The sequence below is a fragment of the Erythrolamprus reginae genome, chromosome 4 (genome assembly GCF_031021105.1).
Source record: "Erythrolamprus reginae isolate rEryReg1 chromosome 4, rEryReg1.hap1, whole genome shotgun sequence".
Lineage (NCBI taxonomy): Eukaryota > Metazoa > Chordata > Lepidosauria > Squamata > Dipsadidae > Erythrolamprus > Erythrolamprus reginae.
The window spans coordinates 19508108-19533445 of NC_091953.1; the positions used below are offsets into that span (position 1 = coordinate 19508108).

The 25338-nt window shown below is 40.8% G+C and overlaps 1 protein-coding gene across 3 annotated transcripts in view; it reads right to left on the minus strand.

Annotated features, from left to right (window-relative positions):
* Window positions 1–25338, minus strand: part of ALKBH8 (alkB homolog 8, tRNA methyltransferase) — an 89355-nt gene that overhangs the window by 6026 nt on the left and 57991 nt on the right. For all 3 annotated transcript variants that reach the window (XM_070749729.1, XM_070749730.1, XM_070749728.1), the window contains exon 10: window positions 20264–20520. In XM_070749729.1, coding sequence (XP_070605830.1) covers window positions 20264–20520 — 257 coding nt within the window. The remainder of the gene's footprint in view (window positions 1–20263; window positions 20521–25338) is intronic.

Below are 25338 nucleotides of genomic sequence, written 5' to 3' on the forward strand. Positions count from 1 at the left end.
AGGGAAAGGGAATATTTTCTCACCTCTTCCACCAATTCCATTCCTGCTATATGTTCTGACAATTTGCTAAAAAACATTTTTTTTAAAAAAGGAGGTGGGGGTAAGGAAGGATAGCAAAGAGAGCAAACATGGCTACCTATGCCCCCTCTTTTTTTAAGTTTTCTTTTTCTCCAGCTAGACAATTCACTTAGGAATGCTTGCAGCAATATTAGCTCTGACCTTGTTTATTTGAAATACGTTCTGCTGCCCCTCTTGTCTTCTGTAAGACACTCAAAACAGCTTGGAATAAAATCAATACACATAAAGTTATTCAGCAGAGGACATCAAAACTACAACAAATACAAGGCGTAGTAAGCTAGCCTGAACGCAAAGGCCAGGCTGAGCACAGTTCACGGGTGGAATCCAGCAGGTTCTGACAGGTTCTGAAGAACCGGTAGTGGAAATTTTGAGTACTTCGGAGAACCGGCAAATACCACACCTGGCTGGTCCCCAAGTGGGGTGGGAATGAAGATTTTGCAGTATTCTTCCCCCGCCACGCCCACTAAGCCACACCTACCAAGCCACATCACGCCCATCAAGCCACGCCCACAGAACCGGTAGTTTCCAAAAAAAATGGATTTCACCACTGGCAGAGTTCCACCCACCATCTATCCAATTTCCACTAGAAATTATTATTATTATTATTATTATTTTTATTTATCAGATTTGTATGCCGCCCCTCTCCAGAGACTCGGAGCGGCTTACAACAGGAAAACACAGTACAAATCTAGACAGTTAAAACCTTTAATATAAAACAGTCATACATCCCAGACAAACCATACATAAAACGGAATGGCCAAGGGGAATCAATTTCCCCATGCCTGATGGCAGAGGTGGGTTTTAAGGAGTTTGCAAAAGGCAAGGAGTGTGGGGGCAATCCTGATCTCCGGGGGGAGTTGATTCCAGAGGGTCGGGGCCGCCACAGAGAAGGCTCTTGCCTTGGGTCCTGCCAGACGACATTGTGAAGTGGCCTTAACAACACATCTTTCATGAGAAGAGTACTTTGAAAACGGGTCGAGATTTATCATTAAACTGGAGCCGCTTAGCTGCTCTTACTGCCTACCTTCCAATGTTACTTTTGACAATTTGACTATTTTATAACTGAAAAATATATTTATTAGTGACCAGTCAGATAAAAGGAGACAACTTCAGATTAAGTCCAGGGGTGGGCAGCAGGCAAGACGGGGTAGAACGCAGTTCCACCGGCAGAAATGAAGATGTGTGCGCAGCTCCAGCTGATTGGCGGCTGTCACTTCCTGGATTACCAGGCTCGGCTCGGCTCTCCTTTTTTCCCCTACTGCTGCATCTGCGCTCCTTGCCTTTTCCCTCTTTTCTCCTTCCTGGCCTCGAACGAGCTTCACTCTCTCCTGCCCGGCTTCCCTCCAGCCTCACGCGACCACCTCCTGCCTGAGGTGCAAGCAGAAGGTGTGGGTGAAAGCAGCACTGGCAGCATTTATCCTTCTGGCAGCACCCGTTCGCCTAGCTACCCAGCCTGAGGTGGGGGGGTGAAGGAAGGAGAACACGGGAACCGCGAAGCAAATTGTCACCCCAGCGAACAACACTGGTAAGGTTGTAAGTCGAGGACTTAACAGTTCACTTGAACGATGATGATCATTCAAGCCATTCCCACCTGGTCACATGGCCAGCAAGCCGCTCCTTACCCAGACACGACTATTAAGCCACACCCACAAAATAAGCCACACCCACAGTGTGGCAGTAAAAATTTTGGCTGCCCATTACTGATTAAGTCTATTTGTCACTGGTAACGTGTCTGTACAAAACTATCCTTCTTTGCTTCAGGCTGGCCTGAACCACAAATTCCTTCAGACTATTTTCATTGGTAGGATAGTATTCAGCCTTATGAGGAATATAACCCACGGTTCTAAAAACTACTAAGAGCAATTTTTGGCAGTGATTGTAAACACTGAAGAACTCCTACCCCTAATAAACATGTTCTTGTTCAAATAGATTTATCTAAATTTTGGAACAAGCTAGTCTCAACAGGCAGAGCAGTCCATCTATAGAAATTCACGGAGACATCTGCTTTTGGTCTGAAATCAGAGTTTTGTTTTTTTTAAATAATCTATGGCATGAAAAGTGCATTTATACTGTTGCTGTTAGACAGCTATATAGCTGTATTCCTCCTTTCCCCCCCCCCAATCAGTAAGAAGCTCAGAGGCGGTCTGAATTGGGTTTATTAATTTACTACCAACGGTATGTTTCCTATCGCAGCCCAGTTCAAATAGCACCGAAACACACAGCAGGAGACTTTAATTTTCAATTTGAAGAAAAGGAGCACTGTAGAACTTTCATTTGACCTTCAGATTTCATCAAACAACCTGGAATGGCTTTGTGGATAGCTTTGGAAGGCTAGCAGGATTGTAGCAAAACACTTCTACTGTATTATTGCTATCTACTTGAAAGCAGCAGCTATATAGAATGAAGGAGATTTGAAAAGGAAGCAACCGACTGAATCCTAAGTAGTTTTTCTTGGTAATTCCAAGCTTGGTAATTCTGCCCCAAGCTAGCATGGTTCTCAGGATACCTCCTGCAATGCCTGATGGGCCCCATGTCCTACCTGGTTTTTATTACCTTTGAGATTATTTTTCTGTCTAAAAAAAGACAGAAAGCTAACATTGAATTCCAAAGCAACCTTTCAGGCTCAAGGATTACCTTTATTTCAAATAATGTTACTTCTATATGGACCCATAAAATTAATTAATTAATTAATTAATTGATTTATTTATTTATTTATTTATTTAGATTTGTATGCCGCCCCTCTCCGTAGACTCGGGGCGGCTAACAACAATAAAAAATATAAACAAATCTAATATTAAAAGTAGTTTAAAAAACCCCAATTTAAGAAACCAATCATACATACAAACATACCATGCATAAATTTTGTAAGCCTAGGGGGAAGGGAATATCTCAATTCCCCCATGCCTGACGGCAGAGGTGGGTTTTAAGGAGCTTACGAAAGGCAAGGAGGGTGGGGGCAACTCTGATATCTGGGGGGAGTTGGTTCCAGAGGGTCGGGGCCACCACAGAGAAGGCTCTTCCCCTGGGTCCCGCCAGACGACATTGTTTAGTCGACGGGAACTGGAGAAGGCCAACTCTGTGGGACATAACCGGTCGCTGGGATTCGTGCGGCAGAAGGCGGTCCCTAAGGTATTCTGGTCCGATGCCATGAAGGGCTTTATAGGTCATAATCAACACTTTGAATTGTGACCGGAAACTGATCGGCAACCAATGTAGACTGCGGAGTGTTGGTGTAACATGGGCATATTTAGGAAAGCCCATGATAGCTCTCGCAGCTGCATTCTGCACGATCTGGAGTTTCCGAACACTCTTCAAAGATAGCCCCATATAGAGAGCATTACAGTAGTCGAGCCTTGAGGTGATGAGGGCATGAGTGACTATGAGCAGTGAGTCCCGGTCCAAATAGGGCCGCAACTGGTGCACCAGGCGAACCTGGGCAAACGCCCCCCTCGCCACAGCTGAAAGATGGTTCTCTAATGTGAATCGAGCAGGACGCCCAAGTTGCGGACCCTCTCTGAGGGGGTCAATGTTTCCCTCCCCCAGGATAATGGACGGACAGATGGAGTCTGCGGAGAGGGGCGGCATACAAATCCAATCAATCAATCAATCAATCAATCAATAGTCCTTGGGAGGCAAACCCCACAGCCACTCTGTCTTATCAGAGTTTGAGTCTGTTGACACCTATCCAGACCCCAACAGCCTCCAGACACCGGCACATCACTTCCACTGCTTCACTGACTGAAAACTACTATTTTGCTTTTGGATAAATAGGTATTTTGTGACTAAGCACATCCCCTGTGGCAGCCTTTTGTGACAATGTGTATAACACACTCTCAAAATTTAGGAGCCTCCACTAAACCTCCATAAGTTGTGACTCTTGATTTATACGCTCTTGCAATGTACCGCACTATTTCCAAAAATTCCACAATGCTTTCTGAACAGAAAGGTAATATATAAAACACACACACACACCTTTCAATGATGTTTCAAAGGTTGCCAATTTGAAGTGAGCAATGAAGCCCCACTTTATGAGTTAAATAAACCCATGGATTTTTTTATTCATAGATTACATAAACTTATGGTTATTCATAATCATCATGGCCATCCAGGAATCAGTCTGCTTACAGGCAAGATGTTATATTTACAAAGAGGATATAAATTACATATAAAAAGTTTATTACAGTAAAAAATCAATAACACAGGAAATCATGTAAATCTGCACCACAGATTGCTTGCTATGAATATAAATGTTGATTTACACGACTAATTTTAGTTGATGGGTTAGCTGCTAGAAGACAATAAAAACAGAATGCAAAAGCTGTAAACTAGGTTTGATTCATGCACTTGCATATATCAGATGAAAACAATGCCCTGTAAAGTCAAAAAATGGGACATACAAAAACCAATCAATAGTTTCCTTTGGTAACTCTTAACAATTGACTCATTTGTTTTAACATAAATAGAATTTTTTAACAACAGGTTATTTATTTTAGTGTTTCCAGCCAAGTTAGATTAAATTCTCAATTTAGTCAACTTTAGCTGCCAATTACAAAGTGGTTTATTGGCAGAATATATGCCAGACCTAATTCTCAAAGCAGATTTACTCCATTTCATTAAAGGGAAAGAACTGTAAGGGGGGAAAAAAACAATACTCCACATTTCAGTTTTGTCGGATTAGGATAAATGCAAAGTGCACGCCAATTGTACATAATGCTATTCATATCATAGATTTGCCGTAACTGGGAAATCTTTATTGCTGATGGTGCCAATTCCATTACTGGATATGATCGTAAAGACTTTGATTTTAATTAAGAACATTTATAGCACCAGTGCTCACCATCTGCAGAACAGATTGCGCTCCAAACAAACAAATTGGTCCATTCTGGTGTTTACAAAGTCTAAAAGAATTTTTCATGACTCGGTAAAAAAGAGAATATTAAAACAGTGATGAAAAGAATTTCTAACAAGGAGCCCTGTTGTAATTTCAAGCTGCGAGATGGAATTTGATCCTTCGTGTGAACATCTCGGCAACTTAATAGAAACTCAAGAGGCAAAATTCGGTTCTCTAATAAAGAGACGAAATTCCATTCAGCTTAATCACTTTCTGCTGTCCCAAGTAAGAACAGACAAAGAAGTAGGGATTCAATCAAAAAGACCACCCTGAGATGACCTTGCAAGAGACAACAACACTGTAGTGTGATGAAATATAATGAGCTATATAGCTTAGCTAACCAAGAGGAATAAAGCACATGACAGCCAGAATACCAAATCCTAATTTGCATCTAAATTATATCAAATAATCGCGAAGTCAGGCTTTCTTTGCAATGTTTTACGTAGCAAAATGAATCCAGTGCCCAAAACAAAAAGATTAAATCTTGCAATAAAATAAAAAATACTTCAGAGCATCAATTATTTCAAGCGTGATAAAATTACAAAGGATAGGTAGGGAAAGTAAGTAGGATGCTTGGCTGCATAGCTAGAGGTATAACAAGCAGGAAGAGGGAGATTATGATCCCGCTATATAGAGTGCTGGTGAGACCACATTTGGAATACTGTGTTCAGTTCTGGAGACTTCACCTACAAAAAGATATTGACAAAACTGAACGGGTCCGAAGACGGGCTACAAGAATGGTGGAAGGTCTTAAGCATAAAACGTATCAGGAAAAACTTCATGAACTCAATCTGTATAGTCTGGAGGACAGAAGGAAAAGGGGGGACATGATCGAAACATTTAAATATGTTAAAGGGTTAAATAAGGTCCAGGAGGGAAGTGTTTTTAATAGGAAACAAGAACAAGGGGACACAATCTGAAGTTAGTTGGGGGAAAGATCAAAAGCAACATGAGAAAATATTATTTTACTGAAAGAGTAATAGATCCTTGGAACAAACTTCCAGCAGACATGGTGGGTAAATCCACAGTAACTGAATTTAAACATGCCTGGGATAAACATATATCCATCCTAAGATAAAATACAGAAAATAGTATAAGGGCAGACTAGATGGACCATGAGATCTTTTTCTGCAGTCAGTCTTCTATGTTTCTGTTTCTATGATATGCCAGCTCCAGAGGAAATTTCCTTTGAATCTGTCGTCTGCACCTCTATAACTGTCTGGTTTGGTTCTGCAACCCAACAGGACCGACACAGACTTCAGAGGAGAATCAGAACTGCAGAAAAAACAATTGCTGCCAACCTGCCTTCCATTGAGGACCTGTATACTGCACGAGTCAAAAAGAGGGTGGGGAAAATATTTACTGACCCATCACATCCTGGACACAAATTGTTTCAATTCCTACCCTCAAAACGTCGCTACAGAGCACTGCACACCAAGACCACTAGAGACAAGTAACAGTTTTTTCCCTGAACGCCATCACTCTACGAAGCAAATATTTCCCTCAACACTGTCAACTTTTTCCTAAGTCTGCACCTCTATTTCTACTAGTTTTTTTCTCATCATTCCTATCATCCTTTTCCTCCCACCTAGGACTGTATGGCTATAACTTGTTGCTTGTGTCCTTAAGATTTTTATTAATATTAATTGTTTCTTCATTGCTTATTTGACCCCTATGACAATCATTAAGTGTTGTACCACACAATTCTCGACAAATGTATCTTTTTCTTTTATGTACACTGAGAGCATATGCACCAAGACAAATTGCTTGTGTGTCCAATCCCACCTAACCCATAAAGAATTCTATTCTGTTCTATTCTTTCGGCATAAATGTGATGCATATACAGTGTTCCCTCAATTTTTGCGGGGGATGCGTTCTGAGACCGCCCGCGAAAGTCTAATTTCCGCGAAGTAGAGATGCGGAAGTAAATACACTACTTTTGGCTATGAAGAGTATCCCAAGCCTTCCCTTAACACTTTAAAACCCTAAATTACAATTTCCCATTCCCTTAACAACCATTTAGATTATTACTCACCATGTTTATTTATTTAAGTTTATTTAAAAAAATGTTTTTTAAAGGCAGATGAAAGTTTGGCATTGACATATGACATCATCGGGCGGGAAAAACCGTGGTATAGAGGAAAAAACCGCGAAGTATTTTTTAATTAATATTTTTGAAAAACCGTGGTATAGACATTCCGCGAAGTTCGAACCCGCGAAAATCGAGGGAACACTGTATACCGGAATGGAAACAGGAAAGAGATGATTACTGCAAACTTGCATGTTATCATTTCCCAAACTAATGCTGGGATCTCATTCAGTTTATCAGAGGTTGTTTTAACATTTTTCTAACTCATTAACTTTCTTCATCTCACGACATGCTTCTGTGACCAGGATTTATTCAGAGACGAACTTCAGTCCAGCAGCCGACTTGGAATGCCAAGGCTGAACGTTGGAGCATGTGCAATAATGCAGATGAATACCGATGAGCTTTTTTGTTCCCCCTGACAGTGGTACAATCACCCAGCTTGCCAACAAGATGTTCTGCATTTGATGTGCTATTTGTATTCAGAAGCTAGATGCACGGCAAAGACAAAAGGGAGAGATGCAACCTTGAGCCATGTGGCAGCCCATACGAACAAAGGGGAACAGAAAAACAGGAAGTCCAGAGAATGCAGAAGAGCTTTCGCTGTGAGATTAAAAGCAATGGGGACAGATGGAACCACTATCTGGTAAAGATCACACTGCAGCTGATGAAAGGATAGTGGAGAAATTAATTGTTCAGGCAAGGAGGTATAGACTCCCAGAATTCCTGAGCCAACCATGTCCACAGGTCATAAATAGAATAGAATAGAATTTTTATTGGCCAAGTGTGATTGGACACACAAGGAATTTGTCTTGGTGCATATGCTCTCAGCGTACATAAAATAAAATATACATTTGTCAAGAATCATGTGGTACAACACTTAATGATTGTCATAGGGGTCAAATAAGCAATGAAGAAGCAATATTAATAAAAATCTTAGGATATAAGCAACAAGTTACAGTCATGCAGTCAGCATGGGAGGAAATGGGTGAAAGGAATGATGAGAGAAACTAGTAGAATAGAAGTGCAGATTTAGTAGAAAGTCTGACAGTGTTGAGGGAATTATTTGTTTAGTAGAGTGATGGCGTTCAGAAAAAAACTGTTCTTGTGTCTAGTTTTCTTGGTGTGCAGTGCTCTGTAGCGACGTTTTGAGGGTAGGAGTTGAAACAATTTGTGCCCAGGATGTGAGGGGTCAGTAAATATTTTCCCCGCCCTCTTTTTGACTCGTGCAGTATACAGGTCCTCAATGGAAGGCAGGTTGGCAGCAATTGTTTTTTCTTCAGTTCTGATTCTCCTCTGAAGTCTGTGCCAGTCCTGTTGGGTTGCAGCACCAAACCAGACAGTTATAGAGGTGCAGATGACAGACTCAATGATTCCTCTGTAGAAAGTGGCCATAATTGCTCATCCTTCAGTTTAGAGCAGTGGTTCTCAACCTGGGGGTCAGGACCCCTTCGGGGGTCGAATGACCATTTCACAAGAGTCACCTAAGACCATGGGAAAAAACAAATTTCCTATGGGGTTAGGAACTAAAGCTTCTATTCTGGTGCCTTGGAGCATATTTTTACAATCCGACCAATCAGGCGTTTACAGTGGGGGTGTCTCTCTGACCTCCCTGCCAATCACCTTAAAGCATTGTTGAGAGAAGTGGCACTAGGCTTATAGTTGGGGGGTCACCACAACATGAGGAATTGTATTAAGGGGTCGCGGCATTAGAAAGGTTGAGAACCACTGGTTTAGAGTATGTCCAGGAAGCATAGGGTCTTATTTCCTTTTTCTCTTGGGAATTTAATTCCTGAAATATTTATTTATTAGACTTCTGTGCTGCCTTTCTCCGTTAACTCAGTCTGGCTCACAACAAAGGTCAGTACAAAGCATGCAAGAAATCTAGCTTAAAATATACTCTGAAAACACCAATACTTAAAATTAGTCAACCACATTCATCCCATCATGCACCATACATTCAGTCATAGTGGCCTCAGGCCTGTCAACAAAGGTATGTTTTTAAAATTTTGCAGAAGGTGGAGAGAGTAGGGGCAGTGTGAATCTCTGGAGGGAGTTTGTTCCAAGGGGATGAGGCCGCCACAGAGAAGGCCCTTCCCCTAGGCCCCGCCAGACGACATTGCCTGACTGACCGGACCTGAAGAAGGCCAATATACATGAGGCAGAAGACGGTCCCGCAAGTAATCTGATCCAATGCCATGTAGGGCTTTAATATATTAATGATTCTTTTGTGTGTGTTCTTGTTGATCCTGGCAAAAATGTCAACTACATAGTGTGAATATTTGGGAATGTATTTTTAGGAGCTTCCAAATGTTACATTACTGTCCGTGCTCAGATTCCTGAAATAGACGGTTATTCCTCTGATCTGTTTTCATTTATATGTTGATATTTTGGGCTGGCTGCTGTCATTAGTAATACTGCCACTTCATTGTTATATTGTTATTTTATGGCTAACATTTCAATCTTGTTCGTGTGCAGGTAGACCTCAATTTACGACCACAATTGAGCATAAAATGTCTGCTGTTAAGTGAGACATTTGGTAAGTGAGTTTTGCCCCATTCTATGACTTTTCTTTCCACGAGTGTTAAGTGAATCACTGAATCGGATAAGTAAGTCTCGCTTCCCCATTGCCTTTGCTTGTCAGAAAGTCACAAAAGGTGTTCACATGACCCTGGGACACAGCAAAAGTCACAAATATGAACCAGATGCCAATTATCTGAATTTGGGTCACATGATCCTGGGAATGCTGCAAAAGTTGTAACCATGAAAAATGATCGCAAGTCACATTTTTCAGTGCAATTACAGTGTTCCCTCGATTTTCACAGGTTCGAACTTTGCGAAAAGTCTATACCACAGTTTTTCAAAAATATTAATTAAAAAAATACTTCACTGTTTTTTCCCCTATACCATGGTTTTTCCCACCCGATGAAGCAAACCTTCATCTGCTTTTAATAAATATTTTTTTAAAATAAACTTTAATAAATAAACATGGTGAGTAATAATCTAAATGGTTGCTAAGGGAATGGAAAATTGCAATTTAGGGGTTTAAAGTGTTAAGGGGAGGTTTGTGATATTTCATAGCCAAAAATAGTGTATTTACTTCCGCATTTCTATTTCGCGAAAATTCGACTTTCGCGGGCGGTCTTGGAACGCATCCCCCGCGAAAAGCGAGGGAACACTGTATAGCTTTGAATGGTCACTAAACGGACCGTTGTAAGTCAAAGACTAGCTGTAGTTTATCTATATAGAAGTGGGCTCTAAAACGACCATTGAAAACTACAACAACATTTAACTACAATCTTGAGGGGAAAAAGTGACTTCTACCCCTCAGATGACGGAAGTAGCATTTACTAAATAGCAATAAAGAGCCATTTTCAGTCACTTTCCAAGTGATGAACCTCATAATTCTTTTTTTTTTAATGCTTTCAGAACTCATGCCCCTAAGTGATAACAACTATTAAAAATAATCAGATGATTTTTACTTCACAAAAATTATCCTTCAAAAGAAATTAAGGAAAAAGACCTTTTCCTTAGATTTTCTTCTATAAAAGAGATTAGAACGGCCTCCACCCTCCTTGTCTTTCGCAAACTTCTTAAGACCCACCTTTGTCGCCAGGCATGGGGGAGTTGAGTTATTCTTTCCCCCTAGGCCATTACAAGTTATGCATGGTATGTTTGTGTGCATGTTTGGGTTTTTATAATAAGGGTTTTTAGTTGTTTTATTAAATTGGATTGTTACATGTTGCTTTACCACTGTTGTTACCCGCCCCGAGTCTGCGGAGAGGGGCAGCATACAAATCCAATAAATAAATAAATAAAATACAGGACAGAATCTACAAAAAATAGCTTCTGCCCCATTTTTTGGTCTCAGCATCGAGTGGCGACATTTGTTTAGACCAGTACGGTTTCATCCTAGATTGTAGCCATAGTCCAGCAATAAGAGAAAAAGTAAAAGTTCCCCTCGCACATACATACTAGTCGTTCCCGACTCTAGGGGGTAGCGCTCATCTCCGTTTCCAAGATGAAGAACCAGTGCTGTCTGATGATGATCCCGTGGTCATGTGGTCAGCATGACTAACTGTCGAAGGCGTTTCCTTCCCACCAAAGTGACCCCTATTTTTTTACTTGCGTTTTTACATGCTTTCGAACTGCTATGTTGGCAGAAGCTGGGGCAAGTAACGGGAACTCACTCTGTTACTACCTGGACTTCAGCAAAGCCTTTGATATGGTTCCACATAAAGAGCTGATAGATAAATTAGTGAAGATTGGACTTAATCCCTGGATAGTTCAATGGATTTGCAGCTGGCTGAAGCGTAGACATCAGAGAGTTATTGTTAATGGCGAGTATTCTGAGCAGAGACAGGTTACAAGCGGTGTGCCACAAGGGTCTGTTCTGGGTCCTATTCTTTTTAATATGTTTGTGAGTGACATAGGGGAAGGTTTGGTAGGGAAGGTTTGCCTATTTGCCGATGACTCTAAAGTGTGCAATAGGGTTGATATTCCTGGAGGGGTCTGTAATATGGTAAATGATTTAGCTTTACTAGATAAATGGTCAAAGCAATGGAAACTGTAGTTTAATGTTTCCAAATGTAGAATAGGGAATAAGGATTTAGGGGTAGTGATTTCTGACAGTCTCAAAATGGGTGAACAGTGCAGTCAGGCGGTAGGGAAAGCAAGTAGGATGCTTGGCTGCATAGCTAGAGATATAACAAGCAGGAAGAGGGAGATTATGATCCCGCTATATAGAGTGCTGGTGAGACCACATTTGGAATACTGTGTTCAGTTCTGGAGACCTCACCTACAAGAAGATATTGACAAAATGGAACGGGTCCAAAGACGGGCTACAAGAATGGTGGAAGGTCTTAAGCATAAAACGTATCAGGAAAGACTTAATGAACTCAATCTGTATAGTCTGGAGGACAGAAGGAAAAGGGGGGACATGATCGAAACATTTAAATATGTTAAGGTCCAGGAGGGAAGTGTTTTTAATAGGAAAGTGAACACAAGAACAAGGGGACACAATCTGAAGTTAGCTGGGGGAAAGATCAAAAGCAACATGAGAAAATATTATTTTACTGAAAGAGTAGTAGATCCTTGGAACAAACTTCCAGCAGACGTGGTAGATAAATCCACAGTAACTGAATTTAAACATGCCTGGGATAAACATATATCCATCCTAAGATAAAATACAGAAAATAGTATAAGGGCAGACTAGATGGACCATGAGGTCTTTTTCTGCCGTCAGACTTCTATGTTTCTATGTTTTTATGTTACATGGCGCTAAGGATTTGAACCGGCAAACTGATGACCTTTCGGATCGACAAGCTCAGCGTCTTAGCCGCTGAGCCACCGCCTCCCCTATTTCAGCAGTGTCCCCATTTATTTCTATTATCGAAGTAGCAATTAAGATATAAAATGCAGAAGAGAATAATTGTAAGGGAGCATGCAACCCAGAAGAGATTAATTACTTATCCAAGTTCAGGGAACAGAAAAAGGAACATGAGATGCTTTGGGCATTTAGCTCTACTTCATAATAACTAACTCCACCAGGTGGAATTAAATCATTTAAGTCCATTGAAATCTGATTGATGTAATGTATCAGAAAGCTAATGGAGAGAGAACTACATCTAATTTTGAAATCCAGCCACCAAATGAAATTATGTGGCTCCCCAGAGAAATACCTCAGCTATAACTAATAGCATGAGAGTCTTGAGAAAGCAAATTAAATTCTGGCAAATGCATACAAACACAGCAAGAAGGAGGACAGCATGCAGAGAGAGAAAGAGAGAAATTCCATTGGTCTACTTGTATTTATCTATCTATCTATCTATCTATCTATCTATCTATCTATCTATCTATCTATCTATCTATTAATTAGATTTGTATGCCGCCCCTCTCCATAGACTCGGGGCGGCTAACAACAATAATGAAACAACATGTAACAAATCTATTATTTAAAATAATTTTAAAAACCCTTATTTAAAATACCAAACATCAAGAATTACATGTATTATAATTTACAACTTACAATGTATAATCGTATTACTTACCTGAACATCTTGATTTCGTATTTCCCTTCCCTATCCACCCCCCACCCCCTTTTTTTTCTGTACATTCCTTCCTACCCCCCACTACCCTTTCCCTTTCTCCTTTTTTCCTATATTTACAAATAAAGTATATTTTTAAAAAAACAAAACAAAAAACACCAAACATACACACAAGCATACCATGCATAAATTGTTTAGGCCTAGGGGGAAGGGAATATTTCAATTCCCCCAGGCCTGACAACAAAGGTGGGTTTTAAGGAGCTTACAAAAGGCGAGGAGGGTGGGGGCAATTCTGATCTCTGGGGGGAGTTGGTTCCAGGGGGTCGGGGCCGCCACAGAGAAGGCTCTTCCCCTGGGTCCCGCCAAACAACATTGTTTAGTCGACGGGACCCGGAGAAGGCCAACTCTGTGGGACCTAACTGGTCGCTGGGATTTTCGTGCGGCAGAAGGCAGTCCCGGAGATATTCTGGTCCGATGCCATGAAGGGCTTTATAGGTCATAACCAACACTTCGAATTGTGACTGGAAACTGATCGGCAACCAATGCAGACTGCGGAGTGTTGGTGTAACATGGGCATATTTAGGGAAGCCCATGATTGTTCTCGCAGCTGCATTCTGCACGATCTGAAGTTTCCGAACACTTTTCTTGAAGTAACTATGTTTAATAGTTGCTTCTCCTAAAGCTTTGTTTTCCACCACAGAGAAAGGTGGTATCACCTTTTTTGGGGTGGGAAAGATGCTATGTTGAAAATGAGAAGCCTATCTCTCGCTGGCAGATGCATTTCTGGCAACTTGCATTGTACTTTTAAGCTTTCGCTGTTTGCTGTTTCTAGTCTTTAATCTCCAAAATGCTTTAGCTTCTTGGCTGCTAATAAAATCTGAGTATCTAAGCTTCCCACGAGCGAGCCCTTGGTATTCTGCGGAGCAGAAATGAAATCCACCAGTGGTTTTTACTACAAATGTCTGCCTGGAATGCCTCCAAGGCGTTTCAAACCAACAGAACCATTTTCTGTGATCTACCGGGGGACCCCAGATTTATTTCATCAAATCTGAAAAGTGTGGTGTTTCAAGGTGCTTAGAAAGGCATTACCAAAGAGCTGGGCACCTGACAAGGCTCCTGTCATGGAGCTAATGGTGTTCTCCCCCTTCTTCTGCAGTCTCCTGTTCATTTTTCGCCTGCAGTCTTGCCAGGGAACGAGGAGAAGCAGCTATAATTGCCTTGATCTTTCCCACTGCAAAGCAATTCAACATCGGCTCAGAGGAAAAGATCACTGAACACTCAGTTGCAAGGGAGAGACGTGATGATGGTGAATCAACTCCCAGACAGGGAGATTGCTGAAGGATCTCGACAGTATGTTGCTGATACAGAACTAATTCACATATTGCACTAAGCCATGGTTTATCAAAAATATCACAATCGGCTGAGGTGATTTCGGGGGCCTGCCAGAGTCATTTTGAATATGGTGGATCTTTTAGGTTAAGAATTTGCAAACTTTTTTAGACCATGTAGCTTGGTATTAAAAAAAAACCCAGAACTCCGGTTATCATGGGGCTACCTTTGAAAAGTGTTCGGAAACTTCAGATCGTGCAGAATGCAGCTGCGAGAGCAATCATGGGCTTCCCTAAGTATGCCCCTGTTACACCAACACTCAGCAGTCTGCATTGGTTGCCGATCAATTTCCGGTCACAATTCAAAGTGTTGGTTATGACCTATAAAGCCCTTCATGGCATCGGACCAGAATATCTCCGGGACCGCCTTCTGCCGCATGAATCCCAGCGACCGGTTAGGTCCCACAGAGTTGGCCTTCTCTGGGTCCCGTCAACTAAGCAATGTTGTTTGGCGGGACCCAGGAGAAGAGCCTTCTCTGTGGCGGCCCCAACCCTCTGGAACCAGCTCCTCCCAGATATCAGAGTTGCCCCCACCCTCCTTGCCTTTCGCAAGCTCCTTAAAACCCGCATCTGTCGTCAGGCATGGGGGAATTGAAATTTCCCTGCCCCCTAGGCTTATAGAATTTATACATGGTATGCTTGTATGTATGAGTGATTTTTTTAAATTTGGGTTTTTTAGATTATTTTTAATATTAGATTTGTTTACATTGTCTTTTTATATTGTTGTTAGCCGCCCCGAGTCTTCGGAGAGGGGCGGCATACAAATCAAATCAAATCAAATCAAATCACAAACAAAGAAAGAAACAAAGGAAAAAGAAAGAAAGAAAGAAAGAAAGAAAGAAAGAAAGAAAGAAAGAAAGAAAGAAAGAAAGAAACAGGGTCTACAGCAGTATTTCTTGACCTTGGCAACCATAAGATGCATGGATTTCAACTCCTTGAATTTATCCATGTGATTAGGGGATTAGAGGTTAAAATATATGAAGAGTGGTTGCAGGAACTGGATATGCCTAGCTTAAGGAAGAGAAAACCTGAGCTGACGTGATAGCAGTGTTGCAATATTTGAAGGGTTGCAACAAAGAAAATAGGGTCAACCTATTTTCCAAAACACCTGAAGACAAGACAAGAAGCAATGGGTGGAAACTAATCAAGAAGAGAAGCAACCTAGAACTAAGGAGAAATTTCCTGACAGTGAAAACTATTAATCAGTAGAATGACATGACTCCAGAAATTGTGAGTGTTCCAATTAGGGAAGTTTTTAATAAAAGGTTTGACAACCATTTGTGTGAAATGGATATGGTTTCCTGCTTGTGCAGGGGGTTGGACTAGAAGCAGGAGTTTCCAACCTTGGCAATTTTAAGACTTGTGAACTTGTGAACCAGCAAATCTGGCTGAAGAATTCTGGGAATTAAAGTCCACAAGTCTTAAAGTTGCCAAGATTTGGAGACCCTTGGACTAGAAGACCTCTGTTATTCTGCTCTAGAAATAGAAAATTGGTGGTATTCAACTAATTTTGTTTTCTGCCTGTTGTACATACTCCTGATCAGTTGGAGGATGATGAAGATATTGAGGACTCGGATTCAGATAGTGTTTATGAAGTAGTGGGGGGCCCGGGGTTACAGGTAGTAGAACAGGTGGGAGGCCAGCCACAGGATGGGGCTATGAGTTCAGGATCTAGCGAGGAAGAATCAGACGTCCGTTCAGAAGGATTCAGAAACGTAGAGAGCAGAGGTCTGGAAGACGATATTAAGGAGAGGAATGGGTTAAATATTGTAGTGAGGTAATTGGCACGTCAGGGGGCTAGTGGAGAAGAAGGGTGGAGTTTCAACGTTGCTGAAAAGAAATATGGATGTGTTTTCGCCAGGCTAATGTAAGCCAAAGTATTGGGTATTGTATTTAGTCAGTGCTGCTGTTTTTTTAAAAGCTATGTAGTTAGGAATAAATCTTGTCTAAGTGAAGCAGGAAAAAGAATGTGAGAAATGCGGCTAAGAGAGAGGTAACAGACCGAGTGATGTCTGGAATGTGTTGAATTACAGGAGAGCAGAGAAATAAACGGAGTTGCTTTATTCATGAAATGATGCAGTTAATGAGAGTTATTTGTAATTACTAAACTTCTACCAGAAACCAGAACACTGCCCATCATTTCTCTCAAGTCACACAACACAAGAACACAGGTTGAAAAACCCTGTCTTATATAATCAGCAGTCATCTTCTAGGGGAGTTGTAAATTTTTTTAAAATTGCACCAGACCAGATGATTTATATACTGCTTCAGATTCACGCCCTCATCACCTCGAGGTTCGACTACTGTAACACTCTCTACATGGGGCTACCTTTGAAAAGTGTTCGGAAACTTCAGATCGTGCAGAATGCAGCTGCGAGAGCAATCATGGGCTTTCCCAAATATGCCCATGTTACACCAACACTCCGCAGTCTGCATTGGTTGCCGATCAATTTCCGGTCACAATTCAAAGTGTTGGTTATGACCTATAAAGCCCTTCATGGTATCGGACCAGAATATCTCCGAGACCGCCTCCTGCTGCACGAATCCCAGCGACCGATTAGGTCCCACAGAGTCGGCCTTCTCCAGGTCCCGTCAACTAAACAATGTTGGTTGGCGGGCCCCAGGGGAAGAGCCTTCTCTGTGGCGGCCCCGACTCTCTGGAACCAGCTCCCCCCAGAGATTAGAACTGCCCCTACCCTCCTTGCCTTTCGTAAACTCCTCAAAACCCACCTTTGTCGTCAGGCATGGGGGAATTGAGATATCTCCCCTGGGCTATATAATTTATGTATGGTATGTTTGTAGGTAGGTATGTCTGCTTAAAAATGGGGTTTTTTAACTATTTTAAATTTTATATTATTAGATTTGTCATGAATTGTTTTACTGTATTGTGAGCCGCCCCGAGTCCACGGAAAGGGGCGGCATACAAATCTAATAAATAAATAAATTTAATAAATAAATAATAGGATTCTAAGGAGAGTATAATTAATGGCTGCAACCTTTTGTGTCAGCAGAAGTTTACATATGACTTTCCTTTCCCCTCTTTCACTTTTTTTTTCCTATAATGACATTATTAAAATGTTGGAGTCTTTCAGAGTAAAGGTTTTTTATTATTATTATTATTATCATCATCATCATCATCACCACCATCCTTGGCAGACATATTTATCTCGTTTCTATTCCATTACAAAATGTAAGTTGCTATTAAAATCTCCGCTATTACAATGCATCTGCTTTCAGCAATTTATTTTAAATCATGAGGAATCTATTGAATTACAAACAGGAATATTTATGCCTGAACGATGTAGCTTGGAAATAATTATTAGTTACATGGCAGACTCCAATCTTTGCACAAGACCTACTGGACAGAAAAATCAGAGCATCTTAATGATAGACGCCCACAAGAAGAAAGTGACAAAGTGCAATATTCCCTTGTTTTCATTCAAAAATAAGTTGATAATAAGATTGACCATTTGTTTTGGGGGTTTTTTGCTTTAGGAGGCTGTAATTTTTCACCCGCGACAATCTGTCTTTGACAATACCATATGAGAACTGACAACTAATGAACTCATTTTTTAAAATATTATATCCTTTTTAATGATATTCATCTAATGGGGTTTTACAACTTCTGCCTTTTTGTTCTTATAAGATTTCAGCGAGGATCAGAAAATGTTCAGCTGCAACAGGAAATCCTAACTCTTCCTATCTGAAAATATCCAATAATCATCTGAAATTGGCAGAGGCTTTATGGAAAATGAGTGTTGTAACCTGCAGTTCAGTGAAACAATTATTCAACTCCAGCAGCCCCTAACTAAAAGTACTGTAATTTCATCTAGCTCCTAAAATGCTATCCAGTTTTAATTAATTCACATTAATTAATTGTATATGCTTCTGAGAATGATGTAATTTCCTGATTATACCCATCACATGGACCTAACCTCTTACACCTAGATGGTAATGACTTTAACATATGGTCCCACAATCAATATTTGGTTTTGGCAATGTGGCAACGAACAACTAAAACCTTTTAAACTATGACCTGATAGGCAGGATAAACTTTATAACACCTTTGTAAGGCCTCACTTGGAATACTGCATTCAGCTTTGGTTGCCATGTTGCAAAAAGGATGTTGAGACTCTAGAAAAAGTGCAGAGAAGAGCGACAAAGATGGTATGGGGACTTTTTTTCTTACTTACCTCTTTGAAATTTTGGTGCCAGAAAAAAACCCAACTACCCTATCACTCTTGATTAAAATAATGGAATGCGCAGAAATGTCCAAACTAACAATGGAACTGCAAAACAAGGATGAGACAGATTTCTACAAAGCTTGGGATAAATGGTACCTCTGGTTAAAAAAAAGGAATTATCTAAAAATTATTCATCAAGAAAAATATCCAACAAAAACAACTTGAAAAAATAGCAATTTACACCACAAATCATAACATCAAATTGAAACAACAAACTGTAAACATCGATCGACATGAACTCCAACTTTACAAAGAAAATAAACCCCTAAATCAATTATACATATTGGCACTAAAAACTACATACAAAACATATTGATAAAGCCTTAGGGTAAAACACACCAACTACGAGCTCAAACTACAGGCCGCAACTCATGAAAGACCCAGCTCTAACGCTGGTTTTCGCTTCTCTATCCCCCACTCCTTCTTTTCCCTATCCCTCTTCCTTCTATATCTACTTCCCTCCCTTCATAATCCCCTTCTCCCACTCCTCAATTACTACGTAAGTAGAGTGTAAATGTTAAAATGTACAATATGTATATCTCTTTTGTCTTTCTGTATTTGGTTTTTATTGTATATATTTAATAAATTTTTTTTTTTTTTTTAAAAAAAGACATTTTGGTGCATCTTATACACCTGTGTGTCTTACAGTCCAGGAAAAAAACACAGTAAATGTAGCACATAAACAAACACATTCGGGTAGGAGGAACTTCTGCTATCTCGGAAAATTAAACCTCTGGTCCCAGTGACCGACCAAGATTGTTTCCTGAAACATTATCCTAAGACATGTATTATTAATAATAATAATAATTTATTAAACTTGTATGCCGCCCCTCTCCAAAGACTCGGAGCGGCTCACAACAAAATACAAAGCACAAATCTAATATTAAAAACAATTATAAAAACCCATTATAAAAACAGTCATACCATCCAATTAAACCATACATAAAATGAAACAGCTAAGGGTCAGTTATGTCCCCCAAGCCTGGTGACATAGGTAGGTTTTCAGTAATTTGCGAAAGGCAAGGAGGGTGGGGGCAGTACTAATCTCCGGGGGAGTTGATTCTAGAGGGCTGGGGCCGCCACAGAGAAGGCTCTTCTCCTGGGGCCCGCCAGATGACATTGTTTTGTCGACGGGACCCTGAGAAAGCCAACTCTGTCGGACCTGATCGGTCGCTGGGATTCGTGTGGCAGAAAGCAGTCCCGAAGATATTCTGGTCCAATGCCATGAAGGGCTTTATAGGTCATAACCAACACTTTGAATTGTGAACGGAAACTGATCGTCAGCCAGTGCAGGCCACGGAGTTTTGATGAGACATGGGCATATCTAAGAAAGCCCATGATAGCTCTCGCGGCCGCATTCTGCACAATCTGAAGTTTCCGAACACTTTTCAAAGGTAGCCCCATGTAGAGAGCATTATAGTAGTCGAACTTCGAGGTGATGAGGGCATGAGTGACCGTGAGCAGTGATTATTTGTCTTCATTCACATAAACAAAGCTTACAGAAATACAAACCATGTATAACATCTTACCATATACAAGTCTTTGCAGAGGCCTAAGTACTTTCCATTGCCACAGCCAATGTCAGCCACAATAGAACCAGGTGGCAAACCTTTGAGGAACTCAACCACTTGTGGCCACGGACTATGCCTGGTGTTGCTGAAATGTCTCGCAATGTCTTCATACACCTCGTGGACATACTTCTGCTCTAGCACAGAGGCGTCTTTGTCACTATTGTGAAACGAGGGTGCCCACTCTTTATGCCGACTGTCGCATACGGAAGGAAATGCTGGGGGAAGGAGATTGGGAGAAGAAAGGTAGAAGATAAGTTTATTTTTAATTGCTAAGTTTTAGACCCAGAATATTTTTTTTAACAGAGACAATATAGACACTTGCAAATCGAACTGCAAATTTCAATGTCAATTTTAATTGCAAAATTTAATTACTGTTGTGGTTAACTCAGGCTAAAACAGAACTGTTACAGGAACTGAGTATGTCTAGTTTAATAGAAAGAAGGACTAAGGGAGACATGATAGCAGTGTTCCAATATCTTAGGGGTTTCCACAAAGAAGAAGGAGTCAAACTATTCTCCAACGCACCTGAGGATAGTACAAGAAGCAATGGGTGGAAACTAATTAAGGAGAGAAGCAACTTAGAACTAAGGAGATATTTCCTGGCAGTTAGAACAATTAATCAATGGAACAACTTGCCTCCAGAAATTGTGAATGCTCCAATACTGGAAGTTGTTGGATAACGGAGTGGCTGTGGGTCTTGCCTCCCAAGGACAATTCCATCTGTCCGTCCAATACCCTGGGGGAAGAATCATTGACCCCCTCAGAGAGGGTTCGCAACTTGGGCGTCCTTCTCGATCCACAGCTCACATTAGAGAAACATCTTTCAGCTGTGGTGAGGGGGGCGTTTGCCCAGGTCGCCTGGTGCACCAGTTGCAGCCCTATTTGGACCGGGAGTCACTGCTCACAGTCACTCATGCCCTCATCACCTCGATGCTCGACTACTGTAACGCTCTCTACATGGGGCTACCTTTGAAAAGTGTTCGGAAACTTCAGATTGTGCAGATGCAGCTGCGAGAGCAATCATGGGCTTTTCCAAATATGCCCATGTTACATCAACACTCCGCAGTCTGCATTGGTTGCCGATCAGTTTCCGGTCACAATTCAAAGTGTTGGTTATGACCTATAAAGCCCTTCATGGCACCGGACCAGATTATCTCAGGGACCGCCTTCTGCTGCACAAATCCCAGCGACCAGTTAAGTCCCACAGAGTGGGTCTCCTCCGGGTCCCATCAACTAAACAATGCCGCTTGGCGGGACCCAGGGGAAGAGCCTTCTCTGTGGTGGCCCCAGCCCTCTGGAACCAACTCCCCCCAGAGATTAGAATTGCCCCCACCCTCCTTGCCTTTCGTAAGCTACTTAAAACCCACCTCTGCCGCCAGGCATGGGGGAATTGAGATACCCTTTCCCCCTAGGCCTTTACAATTTTATGCATGGTATGTCTGTATGTATGTTTGGTTTTTTATTATAATGGGTTTTAATTCTTTTTAGTATTGGATTATTGTTATACACTGTCTTATTATTGCTGTTAGCTGCCCTGAGTCTCCGGATAGGGGCGGCATACAAATCCAATCAATCAATCAATCAATCAATCAATAACTATTTGTCTGAAATGTTATAAGGTTTCCTTCTCACTCTGTTGTTGTTTGTTGTTGGTTGTTGTTGTTGTTGTTGTTGTTGTTGTTATTATTATTATTATTATTATTATTATTATTATTATTATTATTATCAACTAGAGATGTGTAGATATCTCTCTTGGCAGCTAACAAACTTCATGTCCCGCCTAATACTCTTTTATAAGTTAAACACAATATATATAATTTTAGCCAATGGGCTAAAATCTGTTTATTTGCTTTTGAACCTCAACTAGAGGTTCAAAAGCATTCTTGCCATAGAAACTGAAAATATTGCAGGAGATACAACTTTTGGAGACAGAGAGGAAATTGGGGAATAACCTCACCAGATAGTTATTCTGGGTCATTGGTAATGAAACTGACCACACCTTTTAGGGAAAGTGCCTACAATATGTTCCCAAAATTGGAAATGTGCTTAGCCCTGCTATAAGAGTAAACAAGTGATTTACTGTGAATTAGCTGCTATGAAAATCATATTCCAGGAATGATATGCCATAAATGGTATGATCCAACATACTCAAGCGTTTCTCTATTAATATAGTAGGAAATAAAAAAGTCAAGCTGACGGCTAGTGACATTCACACATTTATCCAGCCAACAATATGGATGAAGCTTGTCATTACGTTCCTCAAATATATTTTTCAACTTCCCAGCCTAGACTACAACGTCTGCATCTTCTATTGTTTCCCTGTCCAAAGACTAGACAGATTCAACTTTTTAGAATGGTCAAAGTTAGTTTGGTGCTGCCATCTACTGGGCAATTATATATTGGAGCTCCCTCCTTTTTTTCCCTACTTCCAGATCCCTGTCATCTTCTACCATCTTAAAACTTTCTGGAATGGCCTTTCTGGAATCATCAAAGGGTCTCCATCAGTAGAAGAGAAGCCCCTTCTCTGAGAGCCCAAAGAATCCCCTTTGCCTTCCGGTTCATTTTCTCTGTTTCCTAACCATTTTTAAATGTCAATATTAATCATAGTTTAGTTACCCATGCACTTTAAAAAAAAAGTTAATTAGAAAAATTGATCAATGAGATGAGGGGATTATTTATTTCTTTGCATTTCATCCAAGGTTTTTAGAGCTTTCCGACTGATCAAAACAGAAGGAACAGAGATAGCCACAATGAAGGCAAACCATGTTACCCGTTGTTTTTTTGTAACCTGGTACTAAATCAGCCATGTTGGGAACATAAGAACATAAGGAGAACATCAGGCCAAAGCCCATCGAGTCCAGCATTCTGTGTCACATAGTGGCTCACCAATTCTCCATGGGGATCTTGAGCAGAAAGAGAAGGCAAAACCCTCCCTTTCCCCTGACCCCCAACAAATGGTACTCAAGGGAATCCTGCCTGCCTCAACCAACATAGAGGCGGCACTTGGACATCCGTTTCAATAACCATCGATACACTTGGCATCCATGAATCTGTCTAATCCTGCCTTGAAGCTATCCAGGCTGACAGCTGTCACGACCTCTTCTGGAAGTGAATTCCATAAACCAACGACCCTCTGGGTGAAGAAATATTTCCCTTGATTTGTCCTTGCTTTCTTACCTATGAGCTTTAGGGAGTGCCCCCTTGTCCTAGCATTGTGTGATAGAGAAAATATATTTTCTCTATCCACTTTTTCTATCCCATGCATGATTTTATGCACTTCGATCAAGTCACCCCTTAAACGCCGTCTTTCAAGGCTGAATAATAATAATAATAATAATAATTATTATTATTATTATTATTATTATTATTATTATTATTATTTATTAGATTTGTATGCCGCCCCTCTCCGAAGACTCGGGGCGGCTCACAACAATTATAAAAGCAATATTATACTGGCACAAATCTAATATTAAAAAAACCCTAAAACCCTATCATAATTAAAAACCAAACAGCACAAACATACCAAACATAAAGAGACCAAGGCATTGCAACCTGGTTTCATAAGGGAGGTGCTCCATTTCCTTTATCATTCTTGTTGCCCTTCTCTGCACCTTTTCCAGTTCCAATTGTAATCTGGGATTTTAACACCCAGAATTCCTAGTCCGTTTATACAAGGCCCAACAACAGAGACAGAATTATGTGGAGGAAAAACTGACCTTTATTGTCTAGGCTAATAATGATGTATAATGACACCACAGTGACACCAATCTTAATGGCCCAGGCTCTATACAGTGTTTTTCAATGTAAGCCATTTATTTCCATATAATTTTTTTTCATCAGTAGCCTAATGTACCGTCACAAAAATAAACAGAAGAAATCTGGCTGTGAATCTCATGTACATGATTTGAAAGAGGAAAACAAAGCTATTATCCCGACACACTTATTACAAGTGACCATGCTAAACAAACTGTGTGTGTGTGTTTTTTGTTTTACGTTCATATAGCATCCATTTAATTTCTATTATAGGGAGTTAATATGCTGGAAAGCAAAAGCACCAGTTTATAGTCTCATCTACATTTCTTGGAAAATAGAAAGGATGGATAGTTGGCCTTTCAGCTTTGTTGGAAATGTGCCATCTGCACAGAAAAAGGGCAGTAGAAACATTGTGGAGGACAATGCTTGTTAATTTACTTCAAGGTAGCTGCCCAGGCTGGGGAGGGAATTCTGGGAGTTAAAGTCCATCATTTTATTTTTTTTTAAATTGATTTTTAATTTCAAGACAAGGACACATACAAAAACACATAACATAAAAAAGGAGCCCAAGCTGCTCCATACTTTTCAGAAGTCTAAGAAGTTTAAATACAAGTCTTGTAGATCATATTAAGAAAAGGTAATGCAAAGAGATAGTAAAAGGAAGAAAAAAGTATAAACTATCACTAATTACTATTTCACGTTTGCATAGTTTTGTACCATCTAATATACACTTACAATAGCATTCTTTTATCCAGCCACTCATAGAACTTGTACCAAATGTTGTAATAGTCAGATTCTTCTTGTCCCCATCATCTTAAAGCAAGTTTGAAGAGCCCACCTTGACAGCTTTTCTCTGAGAACATTCACAACACTGTTTCTCAGTCTTGGCAAAATGAAGACGCTGGACTTCAACTCCCAGAATTCCCCAGCCTGCCTGACTGGCTGGTGTTGTGGTTAGCTCTGGCCCAGCTCCTGCCCCAAGGACTGTGGATGTGGGGGATACATCCACATGCTGCAGGCCTGTTTTGCCCCCCCCTGGAATCTGATGATGAAGGCTCCTCTGACCAAGAAGACATGAGTGACAGGGAGGAGGAGAGTGTGGCAGACAGCTCAGAAGGAGATCAATTATCTAGCTCCTCCTTGGATTCAGAACAAGAGTTAATGATACAGCCACACATGCGGAGAGCGATGCACAGGCAACAACAACTGAGAGATTATTATCAAAGAAAATGAGGCCACCTGTGGTTGGGTGGGGCTGTGGTAATTAGTGAGGCTGCTAT